We start from the raw sequence: 16,822 nt of genomic DNA, 5'->3' as shown, positions 1-16,822 counted from the left end.
CTGCCTGCAGATTTTGGGGTTAGTCCCACTTTTAACATTGCAGATTTGAAGCCTTATTTGGGTGAGGAAGATGAGTTTCCGTCGAGGACGACTTCATTTCTAGAAGGGGAGGATGATGAGGACATCAATACCATTGTTACACCCACAGCCCCTACTGCTACATATACGGGACCAATTACTAGAGCTCGCGCACGCCAATTAAATTATCAGGTACTTTCGTTTCTTGGTAATGATTCTAATGTTCATGAGAATATGATGCTGCCTAAATTGGATACATTTGTTTTGCTTACAAATGAAGGGCCTAGCTTGGAAAAGGATGAACATTGGAGCAAGAACAAGCATGGAGATGATGCCATGCGCAAGGGGAACAAGAACGGAGTTACAAGTGATGATTTCAGGACTTTGAAGCCACCATAATGGGTGCATGAAGCCTTGGACGAAATATACAAGATGCCACTTCATAAATTTCGTCCCGAGGCTATTATAGGTGCTGCGTCACCTTTTTATTGGGCCAGGCCCATGTAATTTCGAAATACATAAGTATAGGCTATTTTTAGAGTCCGTATGTGTGGGGAAACAAGAGATAGGGTTGATTTCGGACCCCTCCACCAAGGGCCACGAAATTCCCCCTCTCTTCCTCCATATATACAGCCCTTAGGGCACCTTTTAGACTTTGGGTTTTGTTTAGATTAAAAGTTCAAAGCGATATCCATCATCTCATCGAAAGACGGGACACCTTTGCCTCTATCACACTGCCTATTGATGATAGCTTTCCTGATGAACAATTAGCGGTCGTTAATGCTTCTCGTATTGCTCCTTGGTATGCTGACTATGCTAATTACATTGTTGCTAAATTTATACCTCCTAGTTTCACATACCAGCAGAAAAAGTTCTTTTATGATTTAAGACATTACTTCTGGGATGACCCACACCTTTATAAAGAAGGAGTAGATGGTGTTATTAGACGTTGTGTACCTGAGCATAAACAGGAACAGATCCTACGCAAGTGTCACTCTGAATCATATGGAGGACACCACGCTGGAGATAGAACTGCACACAAGGTATTGCAATCTGGTTTTTATTGGCCTACTCTCTTCAAAGATGCTCGTAAGCTTGTCTTATCTTGTGATGAATGTCAAAGAATTGGTAATATTAGTAGACGTCAAGAAATGCCTATGAATTATTCTCTTGTTATTGAACCATTTGATGTTTGGGGCTTTGATTATATGGGACCTTTTCCTGCCTCTAATGGTTACACACATATTTTAGTTGCTGTTGATTACGTTACTAAGTGGGTAGAAGCTATTCCAACTAGTAGTGCTGATCATAACACTTCTATTAAAATGCTTAAAGAAGTTATTTTTCCGAGGTTTGGAGTCCCTAGATATATTATGACTGATGGTGGTTCACATTTTATTCATGGTGCTTTCCGTAAGATGCTTGCTAAGTATCATGTTAATCATAGAATCGCATCTCCTTATCATCCGAAGTCTAGTGGTCAAGTAGAGTTGAGCAATACAGAGCTCAAATTAATTTTGCAGAAGACTGTGAATAGATCTAGAAAGAATTGGTCCAAAAAACTTGATGATGCATTATGGGCCTATAGAACTGCTTACAAAAATCCTATGGGTATGTCTCCATATAAGATGGTTTATGGAAAAGCTTGTCATTTACCTCTAGAACTTGAACATAAAGCATATTGGGCTATCAAAGAGCTCAACTATGACTTCAAACTTGCCGGTAAGAAGAGGTTGTTTGGAGCTCACTTGATGAATGGAGAACCCAAGCCTATGAGAATGCCAAGCTATTCAAAGAAAAAGTCAAACGCTGGCATGACAAAAGGATACAAAAGCGTGAGTTTAACGTAGGTGATTATGTGTTATTATTCAACTCTCGTTTAAGATTTTTTGCAGGAAAAATTCTCTCTAAATGGGAAGGTCCTTACGTTATCGAGGAGGTCTATCGTTCTGGTGCCATAAAAATCAACAACTTCAAAGGCACAAGTCTGAGGGTGGTGAACGGTCAAAGAATTAAACATTAATCCTATCAATGTTGAAACTAATATTATTGAAACCATAACCCCGGAGGAATACATAGGCGACACTTTCCAGAACGTTTCAGACTCCGAAAAGGAATAGATATGTGGTACGGTAAGTAAACTGACTCCAAAACAATTCTAATGGCAATTTTTATCAGTTTTGGAATATTTAAGAATTTTAGGAAGAAAGAAGTAGTCCGGGAAGGGCACGAGGCCTTCACGAGGGTGGAGGGCGCGCCCACCCTTCCTGGGCGCGCCCCCCTATCTCCTGGCCACCTCATGTGCCTCCTGGACTCCGTTTTCTTGCACGTTACGTATTTTGGTCGGTAAAAATTCATTATATAAACTCTCGAAGGTTTTGACCACCGTATCACGCAAATATCCTCTGTTTTCACTTCGAGCTGTTTCTGTCTCAGATCTAGAGCATCATGACGTCTCCAAGCGCTCCCAAGGACAAGTTTTTTGAGAGGGTTATCAACCCCTATCTCACGAAGGTGCTGCAACACCCTCAAACCATTGAGATGGGTGAGGGGGTGCTGCACATCCGTAATGTGGAGGGACCAAGGCGTACCGGAAGCGTGGAGACAAAGCTCGAAGCCGTGGAGCAGCAAGTTTTCAAGTGCCAAGGGATGGTGGAGCGTGGGCTCAACGCCAACCAGATGATGATCACGGAGTTCACCAATAACCATAAGCTAGATGCCAAGGTCATTGGGGAGACCATCTTCAAGCTTCAAGAGAAAATCGAGCACCTCCAAGCCCAGATCTAGACCTGTAAAACCAGAATTGTGAGTACGAATATAGATTCAAGAGGATGAGTTTGGCTGCAGACTTAAGGATCCCGGAGACTCGATCATCCTTCTATGATGGTGAACCTATGCCTTGGAAGATGGACGACAAGCCTACTTCATCAACAACTCCTACTTCACCACCTCCTACTTCATCAACAAGCCTACTTCACCACCTTGGAGCAGCAAGTTCATGATAATTGTCTATTGTTCATGCTATAATTGTATTGATCGGAAAGCGTAATACATGTGTGAATACATAGACCACACCATGTCCCTAGTGAGCCTCTAGTTGACTAGCTCGTTGATCAACAGATGGTCATGGTTTCCTGACTATGGACATTGGATGTCATTGATAACGGGATCACATCATTAGGAGAATGATGTGATGGACGACCCAATCCTAAGCATAGCACAAGATCGTGTAGTTTGTTTGCTAGAGCTTTTCTAATGTCAAGTATCATTTCCTTAGACCATGAGATTGTGTAACTCCCGGATACCGTAGGAGTGCTTTGGGTGTACCAAACGTCACAACGTAACTGGGTGACTATAAAGGTGCTCTACAGGTATCTCCGAAAGTGTCTGTTGGGTTAGCATGAATCAAGACTGGGATTTGTCACTCCGTATGACGGAGAGGTATCTTTGGGCCCACTCGGTAATGCATCATCATAATGAGCTCAAAGTGATCAAGTGGTTGGTCATGGGATCATGCATTACAGATCGAGTAAAGTGACTTGCCGGTAACAAGATTGAACGAGGTATTGGGATACCGACGATCGAATCTCGGGCAAGTAACGTACCGATTGACAAAGGGAATTGTATACGGGATTGCTTGAATCCTCAACATCGTGGTTCATCCGATAAGATCTTCGTGGAACATGTGGGAGCCAACATGGGTATCCAGATCCCGATGTTGGTTATTGGCCGGAGAGCTGTCTCGGTCATGTCAGCATGATTCCCGAACCCGTAGGTCTACACACTTAAGGTTCAATGACGCTAGGGTTATTAGGAAGATTTGTATGTGATTACCGAATGTTGTTCGGATTCCCGGATGAGATCCCGGACGTCACGAGGAGTTCAGGAATGGTCCGGAGGTGAAGATTTATATATGGGAAGTTGTCATACGGTCACCGGAAATGTTGGGGGGCATACCGGTATTGTACCGGGGCCACCGGAGGGGTTCCGGGGGGCCACTGGGAGAGGCCACCTGTCCCGGAGGGCCTCATGAGCTGTAGAGGGAAGGGAACCAGCCCCTTGGAGGGCTGGGCGCCACCCCCCCTTGGGCCCATGCGCCTAGGGTTGGGGGGGGGGGGAACCCTAAAGGGGGCGCCTCCCTTGCTTGGGGGGCAAGCCCCTCCCCTTGGCCGCCGCCCCCCCTCTAGATCTCATCTAGAGGGGGCCGGCCCCCTTCCCCCTTCTCCCTATAAATAGAGGGGCGAGGGGAGGGCTGCGACAACACATCCAAGGCGCAGCCCCTCCCCTCCCCAACACATCTCCTCCTCCACAAGAGCTCGACGAAGCCCTGCCGGAGAACTGCCGCTCCATCACCACCACGCCGTCATGCTGCTACTGGAGCCCTCTTCCTCAACCTCTCCCTCCTCCTTGCTGGATCAAGGCGCAGGAGACGTCACCGGGCTGCACGTGTGTTGAACGCGGAGGTGCCATTGTTCGGTGCTTAGATCGGAGTCCACCGCGATCTGAATCGCTTTGAGTACGACTCCTTCATCCACGTTCTTGCAACGCTTCCGACTCGCGATCTTCAAGGGTATGAAGATGCACTCCCCTCTCTCTCGTTGCTAGTTACTCCATAGATTGATCTTGGTGATGCATAGAATTTTTTTAATTTCTGCAACGATCCCCAACAGTGGCATCATGAGCTAGGTCTATGCGTAGTTTCTATGCACGAGTAGAACACAAGTTTGTTGTGGGCGTCGATATTGTCAATTTACTTGCCACTACTAGTCTTATCTTGTTTCGGCGGCATCGTGGGATGAAGCGGCCCAGACCGACGTTACACGTACGCTTACGTGAGACAGGTTCCGCCGACTGACATGCACTAGTTGCATAAGGTGGCTAGCGGGTGTCTCTCTCTCCCACTTTAGTCGGATCGGATTTGATGAAAAGGGTCCTTATGAAGGGTAAATATAAATTGGCATATCATGTTGTGGTTTTGGCGTAGGTAAGAAACGTTCTTGCTAGAAACCTATAGCAGCCACGTAAAAACTTGCAACAACAATTAGAGGACGTCTAACTTGTTTTTGCAGCATATGCCGTGTGATGTGATATGGCCAAAAGGATGTGATGAATGATATATATGTGATGTATGAGATTGATCATGTTCTTGTAATAGGAATTACGACTTGCATGTCGATGAGTATGACAACCGGCAGGAGCCATAGGAGTTGTCTTAATTTATTGTATGACCTGCGTGTCAATGAATAACGCCATGTAATTACTTTAGTTTATTGCTAAACCATTAGCCATAGTAGTAGAAGTAATAGTTGGCGAGACAACTTCATGAAGACACGATGATGGAGATCATGATGATGGAGATCATGGTGTCATGCCGGTGACGATGATGATCATGGCGCCCCGAAGATGGATATCAAAAGGAGCAAAATGATATTGGCCATATCATGTCACTATTTGATCGCATGTGATGTTTATCATGTTTTTTGCATCTTATTTGCTTAGAACGATGGTAGCATTAATAAGATGATCCCTCATAATAATTTCAAGAAAGTGTTCCCCCTAACTGTGCGCCATTGCGAAAGTTCATTGTTTCGAAGCACCACATGATGATCGGGTGTGATAGATTCTAACGTTCACATACAACGGGTGTAAGCCAGATTTACACATGCAAAAACACTTAGGTTGACTTGACGAGCCTAGCATGTACATACATGGCCTCGGAACACAAGAGACCGAAAGGTCGAACACGAGTCGTATAGAAGATACGATCAACATGAAGATGTTCACCGATGATGACTAGTCCGTCTCACGTGATGATCGGACATGGCCTAGTTGACTCGGATCGTGTATCACTTAGATGACTAGAGGGATGTCTATCTGAGTGGGAGTTCATTAAATAATTTGATTAGATGAACTTAATTGTCATGAACTTAGTCTAAAAATCTTTACAATATGTCTTGTAGATCAAATGGCCCACGCAAATGTTGTCCTCAACTTCAATGCGTTCCTAGAGAAAACCAAGCTGAAAGTCGATGGTAGCAACTATACGGACTGGGTCCGGAACTTGAGGATCATCCTCATAGCTGCCAAGAAAGCATATGTCCTTGAAGCACCTGTCCCAGCGAACCAAGACGTTATGAACGCTTGGCAGTCACGTGTTGATGATTACTCCCTGGTTCAGTGCGACATGCTTTACAGCTTAGAACCGGGGCTCCAAAAGCGTTTCGAGCAGCACGGAGCATATGAGATGTTCCAAGAGCTGAGAATGGTTTTCCAAGCTCATGCCCGGGTCGAGAGATATGAAGTCTCCGACAAGTTCTACAGTTGTAAGATGGAGGAGAATAGTTCTGTCAGCGAGCACATACTCAAAATGTCTGGGTTGGACAACCGCTTGTCTCAGCTGGGAGTTAATCTCCCGGATGACGCGGTCGTTGACAGAATCCTTCAGTCGCTTCCACCGAGCTACAAGAGCTTTGTGATGAACTTCAATATGCAGGGGATGGAGAAAACCATTTCTGAAGTATATTCAATGCTGAAATCAGCGGAGGTGGAAATCAGAAAGGAACATCAAGTATTGATGGTGAATAAAACCACTAAGTTCAAGAAGGGCAAGGGTAAAAAGGGTTTCAAGAAAGACGGCAAGGGAGGTGCCGCACCCGGCAAGCAAGCTGCCGGGAAGAAGCCAAAGAATGGACCCAAGCCTGAGACTGAGTGTTTTTATTGCAAGGGAAGTGGTCACTGGAAGCGGAACTGCCCCAAATACTTAGCGGACTAGAAGGCCGGCAACACCAAAGGTATATGTGATATACATGTTATTGATGTGTACCTTACCAGTACTTGTAGTAACTCCTGGGTATTTGATACCGGTGCGGTTGCTCATATTTGTAACTCAAAACTGGAGCTGCGGAATAAGCGGAGACTGGCGAAGGACGAGGTGACGATGCGCGTCGGGAATGGTTCCAAGGTCGATGTGATCGCCGTCGGCAGCTACCTCTACATTTACCTACGAGATTAGTTTTAAACCTCAATAATTGTTATTTAGTGCCAGCTTTGAGCATGAACATTGTATCTGGATCTCGTTTAATACGAGATGGCTACTCATTTAAATCCGAGAATAATGGTTGTTCTATTTATATGAGAGATATGTTTTATGGTCATGCCCCGCTGGTCAATGGTTTATTCTTAATCTCGAACGTGATGTTACACATATTCATAGTGTGAATACTAAAAGATGTAAGGTTGATAATGATAGTCCCACATACTTGTGGCACTACCGCCTTGGTCACATTGGTGTCAAACGCATGAAGAAGCTCCATGCAGATGGACTTTTGGAGTCTTTTGATTACGAATCATTTGACACGTGCAAACCATGCCTCATGGGCAAAATGATCAAGACTCCGTTCTCCGGAACAATGGAGTGAGCAACCAACTTATTGGAAATCATACATACTGATGTGTGCGCTCCAATGAGCGTTGAGGCACGCGGTGGCTATCGTTATGTTCTCACCCTCACTGATGACTTAAGTAGATATGGGTATGTCTACTTAATGAAACACAAGTCTGAGACCTTTGAAAAGTTCAAGGAATTTCAGAGTGAGGTTGAAAATCAACGTGATAGAAAAATAAAGTTCTTACGATCAGATCGTGGAGGGGAATATTTAAGTCACAAATTTGGCACACACTTAAGGAAATATGGAATCGTTTCACAACTCACGCCGCCTAGAACACCTTAGCGTAATGGTGTGTCCGAATGTCGTAATCGCACTCTATTGGATATGGTGTGATCTATGATGTCTCTTACCGATCTACCGCTCTCATTTTGGGGCTATGCTTTAGAGACTGCCGCATTCACTTTAAATAGGTCTCCGTCGAAATCCGTTGAGATGACACCGTATGAATTATGGTTTGGGAAGTAAACTAAGCTGTCGTTTCTAAAAGTTTGGGGATGCAATGCTTATGTCAAGAAACTTCAACCTGAAAAGCTCGAACCCAAGTCGAAAAAATGCGTCTTCATAGGATATCCTAAGGAAACCATCGGGTATACCTTCTACCTCAGATCCGAAGGCAAGATCTTTGTTGCCAAGAATGGGTCCTTTCTGGAGAAAGAGTTTCTCTCGAAAGAAGTAAGTGGAACTTGATGAAGTATTTCCTCTTGAAGCGGAAAGTAGCGCAGCTCAGGAAGATGTTTCTGTGGTGCCTACACCGGCTAGAGAAGAGGTTAATGATGATGATCAAGGTACTTCAGATCAAGTTACTACTGAACTTCGTAGGTCCACGAGGACAAGTTCCACACCAGAATGGTATGGCAACCCCGTCCTGGAAATCATGTTGTTAGACAACGGTGAACCTTCGAACTATGAAGATGCGATGGCAGGCCCAGATTCCAACAAATGGCTTGAAGCCATGCAATTCGAGATAGGATCCATGTATGAAAACAAAGTATGGACTTTGACAGACTTGCCCGATGATTGGCGAGCGATAGAAAATAAATGGATCTTTAAGAAGAAGACGGACGCAGATGTTATGTTACCATCTATAAAGCTTGACTTGTCGCTAAGGGTTATCGACAAGTTCAAGGGGTTGAATACGATGAGGCCTTCTCACCCGTAGCGAAGCTTAAGTCCGTCCGAATCATGTTAGCAATTGCCGCATTCTACGATTATGAGATATGGCAAATGGACGTCAAAACGGCATTCCTTAACGGCTTTCTTAAGGAAAATTATATATGATGCAGCCGGAAGGTTTTGTCGATCCTAAGAATGCTAACAAGGTATGCAAGCTCCAGCGCTCCATCTATGGGCTGGTGCAAGCATCTCGGAGTTGGAACATTCGCTTTGATGAAATGATCAAAGCATTTGGGTTTGTGCAGACTTATGGAGAAGCCTGCGTTTACAAGAAAGTGAGTGGGAGCTCTGTAGCATTTCTCATATTATATGTAGATGACATACTGTTGATGGAAAATGATATAGAACTCTTGGAGAGCATAAAGGCCTACTTGAATAAGTGTTTTTCAATGAAGGACCTTGGAGAAGCTGCTTACATATTAGGCATCAAGATCTATAGAGATAGATCGAGACGCCTCATAGGTCTTTCACAAAGCACATACCTTGATAAGAAATTGAAGAAGTTCAATATGGATCAGTCCAAGAAAGGGTTCTTGCCTGTATTGCAAGGTGTGAAATTGAGCTCAGCTCAAAGCCCGACCACGACAGAAGATAGAGAAAAGATGAGTGTCATCCCCTATGCCTCAGCCATAGGGTCTATTATGTATGCCATGCTGTGTACCAAACCTGATGTAAACCTTGCCGTAAGTTTGGTAGGAAGGTACCAAAGTAATCCCGGCATGGAACACTGGACAGCGGTCAAGAATATCCTGAAGTACCTGAAAAGGACTAAGGATATGTTTCTCGTTTATGGAGGTGACGAAGAGCTCGTCGTAAAGGCTTACGTCAATGCCAGCTTCAACACAGATCTGGATGACTCTAAGTCACAAACCGGGTACATGTATAAGGGGCAGTAAGCTGGTGCAGTTGCAAGCAAGGTGTTGTGGCGGGATCTACGTGTGAAGCGGAGTACATGGCAGCCTCGGAGGCAGCACATGAAGCAATCTAGATAAAGGAGTTCATTACCGACCTAGGAGTTATTCCCAATGCGCGGGCCCGATGAATCTCTTCTGTGACAACACTGGAGCTATTGCCCTTGCCAAGGAGCCTAGGTTTCACAAGAAGACCAGACACATCAAGAGTCGCTTCAACTCCATTCGTGAAAAAGTTCAAGATGGAGACATAGATATTTGTAAAGTGCATACGGATCTGAATGTCGTAGATCCGTTGATTAAACCTCTTCCGCGAGCAAAACATGATCAACACCAGAACTCTATGGGTGTTCGATTCATCACAATGTAACTAGATTATTGACTCTAGTGCAAGTGGGAGACTGTTGGAAGAATGCCCCAGAGGCAATAATAAAATGGTTATTATTATATTTCCTTGTTCATGATAATTGTCTATTGTTCATGCTATAATTGTATTGATCGGAAATCGTAATACATGTGTGAATACATAGACCACACCATGTCCCTAGTGAGCCTCTAGTTGACTAGCTCGTTGATCAACAGATGGTCATGGTTTCCTGACTATGGACATTGGATGTCATTGATAACGGGATCACATCATTAGGAGAATGATGTGATGGACAATACTCAATCCTAAGCATAGCACAAGATCGTGTAGTTTGTTTGCTAGAGCTTTTCTAATGTCAAGTATCATTTCCTTAGACCATGAGATTGTATAACTCCCGGATACCGTAGGAGTGCTTTGGGTGTACCAAACGTCACAACGTAACTGGATGACTATAAAGGTATTCTACAGGTATCTCCGAAAGTGTCTGTTGGGTTAGCACGAATCAAGACTGGGATTTGTCACTCCGTATGAAGGAGAGGTATCTCTGGGCCCACTCGGTAATGCATCATCATAATGAGCTCAAAGTGATCAAGTGGTTGGTCACGGGATCATGCATTACGAATCGAGTAAAGTGACTTGCCGGTAACGAGATTGAACGAGGTATTGGGATACCGACGATCGAATCTCGGGCAAGTAACATACCGATTGACAAAGGGAATTGTATACGGGATTGCTTGAATCCTCGACATCGTGGTTCATCCAATAAGATCTTCATGGAACATGTGGGAGCCAACATGGGTATCCAGATCCCGCTGTTGGTTATTGGCCGGAGAGCTGTCTCGGTCATGTCTGCATGATTCCTGAACCCTTAGGGCCTACACACTTTAGGTTCGATGACGCTAGGGTTATTAGGAAGATTTGTATGTGATTCCCGAATGTTGTTCGGAGTCCCGGATGAGATCCCAGACGTCACGAGGAGTCCCGGAATGGTCCGGAGGTGAAGATTTATATATGGGAAGTTGTCATACGGTCACCGGAAATGTTCGGGGGCATACCAGTATTGTACTGGGGCCGCCGGAGGGGTTCCGGGGGTCCACCGGGAGGGGCCACCTGTCCTGGAGGGCCTCATGGGCTGTAGAGGGAAGGGAACCAGCCCCTTGGAGGGCTGGGCGCCACCCCCTCTTGGGCCCATGCACCTAGGGTTGGGGGGGGGGGGGAAACCCTAAAGGGGGCGCCCCCTTGCTTGGGGGGCAAGCCCCTCCCCTTGGCCGCCGCCCCCCTCTAGATCTCATCTAGAGGGGGCCGGCCCCCTTCCCCCTTCTCCCTATAAATAGAGGGGCGAGGGGAGGGCTGCGACAACACATCCAAGGTGCAGCCCCTCCCCTCCCCAACACCTCTCCTCCTCCGCAAGAGCTTGGCGAAGCCCTGCCGGAGAACTGCCGCTGCATCACCACCACGCCGTCGTGCTGCTGCTGGAGCCCTCTTCCTCAACCTCTCCCTCCTCCTTGCTGGATCAAGGCGCGGGAGACGTCACCGGGCTGCACGTGTGTTGAACGCGGAGGTGCCGTTGTTCGGCGCTTAGATCGGAGTCCACCGCGATCTGAATCGCTTCGAGTACGACTCCTTCATCCACGTTCTTGCAACGCTTCCGACTCGCGATCTTCAAGGGTATGAAGATGCACTCCCCTCTCTCTCGTTGCTAGTTACTCCATAGATTGATCTTGGTGATGCGTAGAAATTTTTTAATTTCTGCAACGATCCCCAACAGAACGTTCGCCACATTACATTCTCAGAGAAAAAAAGGTCTGGCGGTAGGCATGTATGGCTAGAACTAGGCGTGGGCATAAAAACCGACCAACCGAAAACTGAACCGAAACCGAGACCGAATTTTCAGTTTTTTGAGTGTGTACAGCAAAACTCGGTTAGCTGGGCTACTAACCGAACCAAATTCGGTTGGTTCGGTCCTATCCCTCCTTGCCTCTGGCCCAGGCCTAGTAGAAGCCGACCGCCCATGCGCCTACCCAGTCCCCCCGTCCCACGCCCACGCAGGAGTCGGGAGCCCTAGACCTAGCCAACCACCCACACTGCACGCCCGCAAGACCTAGCCGCCGCCGCTACTCATCTGAGCGACTGAGACGCCGCTGGCGCCACCGCATCATCTCCCCCACCCGGCCACCCGCGACGCCGACTCCCCCGACGTGCTCCGCTGACCACCGACGTCGCGCCGTCGCTGCACGCAAGGACCTCCGCCGTCGCTGCACGCAAAGATCTGACTAGGGAGGACAAGGATCCGTCGTCCCACCTTCACCCATCCGTCCACGGTCCCCATCCCTTGCCAAATTTTTTCTTTAGAATCTGCATGCTGTCAAAATACGTTTTGAAACTGAACCTGCACTTTCTGAATATAAGCTACAGAATACGGTTAAAACCGTAATTCCGGTTGATTTTTAGTACCAAATTCGGTTACCATATTTACAAACCGAATTCATGGAAAAACCAAACAGCAGAACGCCCAGCCCTAGCTAGAACAACTAAATTATGGCCCACGGGTCAGAAAAACTCCAGAGGTAAACCCTAAAGCCCGGAAACTACTCGCGAAACACCGTCAGCCATACAGGTCGATCACGGGAGTTTTGACTCTTGAACCCGATTTCGAGCAACCGAGCGGCGAGGGGCGCGGGCGCGGGAGCTGCCAAGGAGTGCGACCGGCAACCGGCAACCGGCGCGGCTTGCTGTCGTCTCGGCGAGGGCGCGCCCAGGTTTGCCTCAACTTCTCGGTCTCAGCGTATAGCGGTCGACCTGGAATGGAATCCCCAGTGGTGTGCGCCTGCTTTCTTTTCTCGGGACATGTATGCGATATGCCACCACGCATCGTACGACGGGACTGGGCGCGTTCTTGGTTCCAGTTCAATCAAGAATGCTAGAGTTACCTCGTTCGCGTTGCGCCTGTGCGCTCTCTTCAGTACCCGCACTCCTCTCACGGCACCTGGAAGGTGTTCGGCGAAATGCCCGAGACGACGGGTCAGATGCCAGGCCCGGAAGATGCGCCCGGGCTTGTGTGGTGTGCATCTCTCGAGGGTTCTAGGAGCAGTAATATAGGTTGTCGGATGGGGACTTGATTGCCGTTGCTCTAATAAAGGTGAATTAGATTTGCAGTAAAGGGTTAAGAATCATGCGTGCTCTTCCCTTTGTCAATTTTTTATTCCTTTTATATTTGACATGGCCTGTTGTGGACTATGTATTCAAGAATCTGTGTTTAAGGTTTAGTAATTGTGTGCGTCTCGGTGCATCCTTTGTCCTTGCAAAAGAAATGGCCACCGTGGTATTAAGGGTAATTACAAACTTGTTTTGAGCAGTGAGTAAACTTGTAGGATTCTCCAACCTTTCGTTTTCATCGTGGTAATCATTGTTTCTAAATTTCAATGAGGATTTGTGGTACCGCTTTCATCTAGGGGTCACTTTATTTATGTATTTTTTGAGACTGTTTGTAGAGCACCCAAATATTGCAAGTCAGTGTCCAACAAGTTGTCTGCCTGAATAAAACGTTGTTTTGGTTGGTCTCCTCGTCTGAAATAGATTCAATGAGCTGACAAGCCAAGTAACTGTATGAAAGCAATAATCAAAATAGAGCAATTGTTATGTATCTTTGGATTATGTTTCGATTGCGAGCATCTACAGTGAGTTTCTTAGTGACGCGTTGAACTCACTTCTTCCCTTTCCCGTCTCCTGAACATTCTTGGATCGACTTTGTATTTTTATTATGCTTTAATGGAAAGGGGTTTAGCCCGGTTCCAAGACAAAGCATGTTTGGAAAAACAGTATGAGTTCCAGAAGGTTCATTGGGTTGCCCAGATATATTGCAGTATTACTTCATCCCCAAAAGTCAATCAGTTGCGCCAATCAGTCTGACCGCTTTTAACCACATTCTAGAATTCTTCATCATTTGACCACAATCTAGGCTATGTTGGATTGACTGAAGAGGGTGTCAAAGGAGACTAGGAATAGTCTGGAACTTGCTTCTGCTTAGAGCAGGTCAAGGAATTTCCATGCCACTGTGTAGATTGCCTTTCCTCCAAGGCTAGCTCTTCAGCTACATTACAAGTGTATCTTTGGTATCTAGTGGTATATATTTCAAAAGTTGAAGCCGTCGAGGAGGCAGATGGCAGGTCCTAAGTGTGATATGATGTTGCTTTCAGCAAACACTTGATTAAGTTGTCTTGCAGTTTTTCCATGAAATTCGGTGAAAACTCTGCTAATTCCATGGAAACTCTCTTGTTTACTGCAGATCTACTAAAGCAATCACATGGCAACTCTGAAAGATGCAGTAGCACGGAAGCCTATACTGGCAACAATCCGCTTGCTCGTTCCAGCTGGTGCTGCCCGCCCTGCACCACCAGTTGGTCCGGCACTGGGTTTCTATAGGCTCAATTTGATGGCATTCTGCAAGGATTTCAATGCAAGGACCCAGAAATATAAGGCAGAAACTCCTATGCAGGTCACCCTAACCGCCTACAAAGATAGCACTTTCGAGTTTGTAGTCAAGTCGCCGTCCGTTTCATGGTTCCTCAAGAAGGCAGCAGGAATTGAGACCGCCAGCACTCGTCCTGGTCACAACGTTGTGTCATCCCTAACACTCCGCCACGTTTATGAGATTGCAAAACTTAAACAAGCTGACCCCTTCTGCAAGCATATGTCGCTCGAGGCGTTGTGCAAATCTATAATTGGCACAGCTAACTCAATGGGCATTGAGATTGTCAAAGATCTCTGAGCGGATTGGCTTGTCTCCAATAGTACCCAGCTCCTACATTCCTCAGTGACATTTGTGAGTTTTAGCTTTTCATTGATGATCCTTACTGAGCTCTTCAGACCAGGCAATACTTTCATTTTCTCATACCCAGTCTTCAGCTGTTCCTGCTGCAATGTTGATCTCTTCGATGGGAAGATATTTTACGGAAAATAATGTCACTTCTGAGCTTCTTGCGCCAGACGAACAATATTTTTCATTTATGTTACCTTGCCAAGTTGTTAGTTGTTTGTTGACTTTTGGTATCAGTTTCCTTTCTCGTGTAATGGTGATGTATTTGAAACACAAATGTGTAATGGTTAATTCTGGCGCTTTTACATGATTTTTACTTGCAACTTTAAATATCAGTACAGGCAGGGCGTCTAGCATCCCACTTGCTCTCTTTCACCGGTGTGGACTGTCCGGTGGCTCCTAATGTTTGGGACAAGATCATACCCAATAAGCATCGAGTTATTCTGTGGCTTCGGCTGAACACCAGGATAACATGATGGAAAAGCATTGGGCGGCGCTTGTGCAGCACAATGGATGTGATGTATGTCCAGCCGTGGAGTCCAGCTGCCACATTCTTCTTCGTTGTAAGCTTGCAAATGCTGTTTGGGAGAAATTAGGCCTATCTGACCCAGCACGGGGCTCATCCGATCTGCATGGCTTCCTTCTTTCGCCAGCTACAAGACACAAGTACGTCAAGCTGTGGCACATCCTATTTGCAGCCTGCGTGGTTGCACTTTGGAATGGACGTAATGCTCGAGTTTTTGACAATGCCAGATGGTCGTCAGCAAAAACCTTCTCTGCAATTGCAACTCTTATTAGGTTGTGGTGTTTTAGAGCACCGGGGGATGATGATCGAGCTGTGTTATGTGGTTGGTTGACATAGTTGAATAAGCTGCCTTCTCTGACCCCCAACACCCCCACCATGTACTTGCTTTTCCTTCTTCAGGCTTGGTGATGGCCTGCTGCATGATCCGTGCAGCGTTAACATTACCTTCATGTAATTGGCCATTGTCATTCGGGCCCTTGCCTGTTTTGAATGCATAAGGTAGATCATGATCTACCTTTTCTTTTAAAAAAACATTAAATATCTTATCATTGTCAGATCTTTTTCTTCCAGTGTAATCAGCAGTTAACACAACTCATTACCAGAGCCTTGGATTCAGTATTATTCTAGTTGTGTATCCCAGGGATAGGGAATTGGGAGTAGCCAATTTGATGGAATAAACAGCAGCACACGATATTTAAACACTCGTTGAAAGAGAGGCAGCCATACTCGACAGATTTTTGCCTTCTTTTTTGTTAGGCAGCATCAAATAAGCCGAATTCTCAGTATGCGGCTTCTGACTAAAACATACAAGCACGAAAGTGTCCTCCCACTCCCAAGCAAGCAATCTTATGTTTTTTTCGGGAAAACGCAAAAGACCTTTGCATTTCATTGCATTCAAAAGAGAGAGTTTAAGGTTACAGCCCTCCTAGGAGGTGATTTGCAGTCCTAGAACATGAACTAATGCACGTCCCAGGTCGGGGGCAAGACTACTCTAAGGGCTAGTTTGGTTCTTGTCCCGGGGGCTACGCCTGGGAAAAAGTAGTGCATGGGAATAGCCTGGGCATTTTCTAGTTTCTGCCTGGCCAGGCACGCATGCAACCATTGTGTTTGGTTTGAGTAGCTGGCCTGGAGAATGTGCTACATAAAAAAGTGTGCTAGCTTCTGACACACAATGCAATTAATCAATGTATTTGGTCCAGGCAGCTAGCCAGGCGTGGAGAGAAGGACGCCTGAGCCAGGCTGATCCTCCTGCCTGGGCTAAGCACCATATTTTATTCGAGTTTTTTAATTGGGCCAGGCTAATGAGATATTGTTATGACCGTCATATTAGGGGCTTAGTCTAGTGGGTTGTGGACCAAGTTATCTTATCGTTATTAGGGGCTTAGCCCGATTATCTTATCGTTTGCTTAGGAGTCAAGTAAACCTGAGAGGAGATGTATCAATCTAATCAAGCAAGAAGCAATCATATTTGCTCGGCTTCCTTAGGGAGCCGGGAGACCTAACCCTAGCCGCCTCCTTCCCTGCGCCATCTCCTTCTCAGTCGCCGCCTCCTCGTGCACGACG

At 46.2% G+C, this 16,822-nt stretch overlaps 1 protein-coding gene across 1 annotated transcript; it reads left to right on the top strand.

The window, feature by feature from the left end:
• The first annotated feature begins 12,481 nt into the window (after positions 1–12,481).
• LOC123120284 (50S ribosomal protein L11) lies at positions 12,482–15,043 on the top strand. The gene is made up of 2 exons (XM_044540261.1): positions 12,482–12,676; positions 14,203–15,043. Exon 2 carries the CDS (start codon positions 14,221–14,223, stop codon positions 14,683–14,685), a length of 465 nt encoding a protein of 154 aa, XP_044396196.1. The 5' UTR covers positions 12,482–12,676; positions 14,203–14,220; the 3' UTR covers positions 14,686–15,043.
• The last annotated feature ends 1,779 nt before the right edge of the window (positions 15,044–16,822 follow it).

This window comes from Triticum aestivum, chromosome 1B (assembly GCF_018294505.1).
Source record: "Triticum aestivum cultivar Chinese Spring chromosome 1B, IWGSC CS RefSeq v2.1, whole genome shotgun sequence".
In the NCBI taxonomy this organism is placed as follows: domain Eukaryota; kingdom Viridiplantae; phylum Streptophyta; class Magnoliopsida; order Poales; family Poaceae; genus Triticum; species Triticum aestivum.
This window is presented reverse-complemented; position numbering and strand designations above follow the sequence as displayed.

Bases quoted from the DNA above. Each gene is read 5' to 3' on its own strand.
- LOC123120284 (XM_044540261.1), top strand. From the start codon at position 14,221: ATGGCAACTCTGAAAGATGCAGTAGCACGGAAGCCTATACTGGCAACA.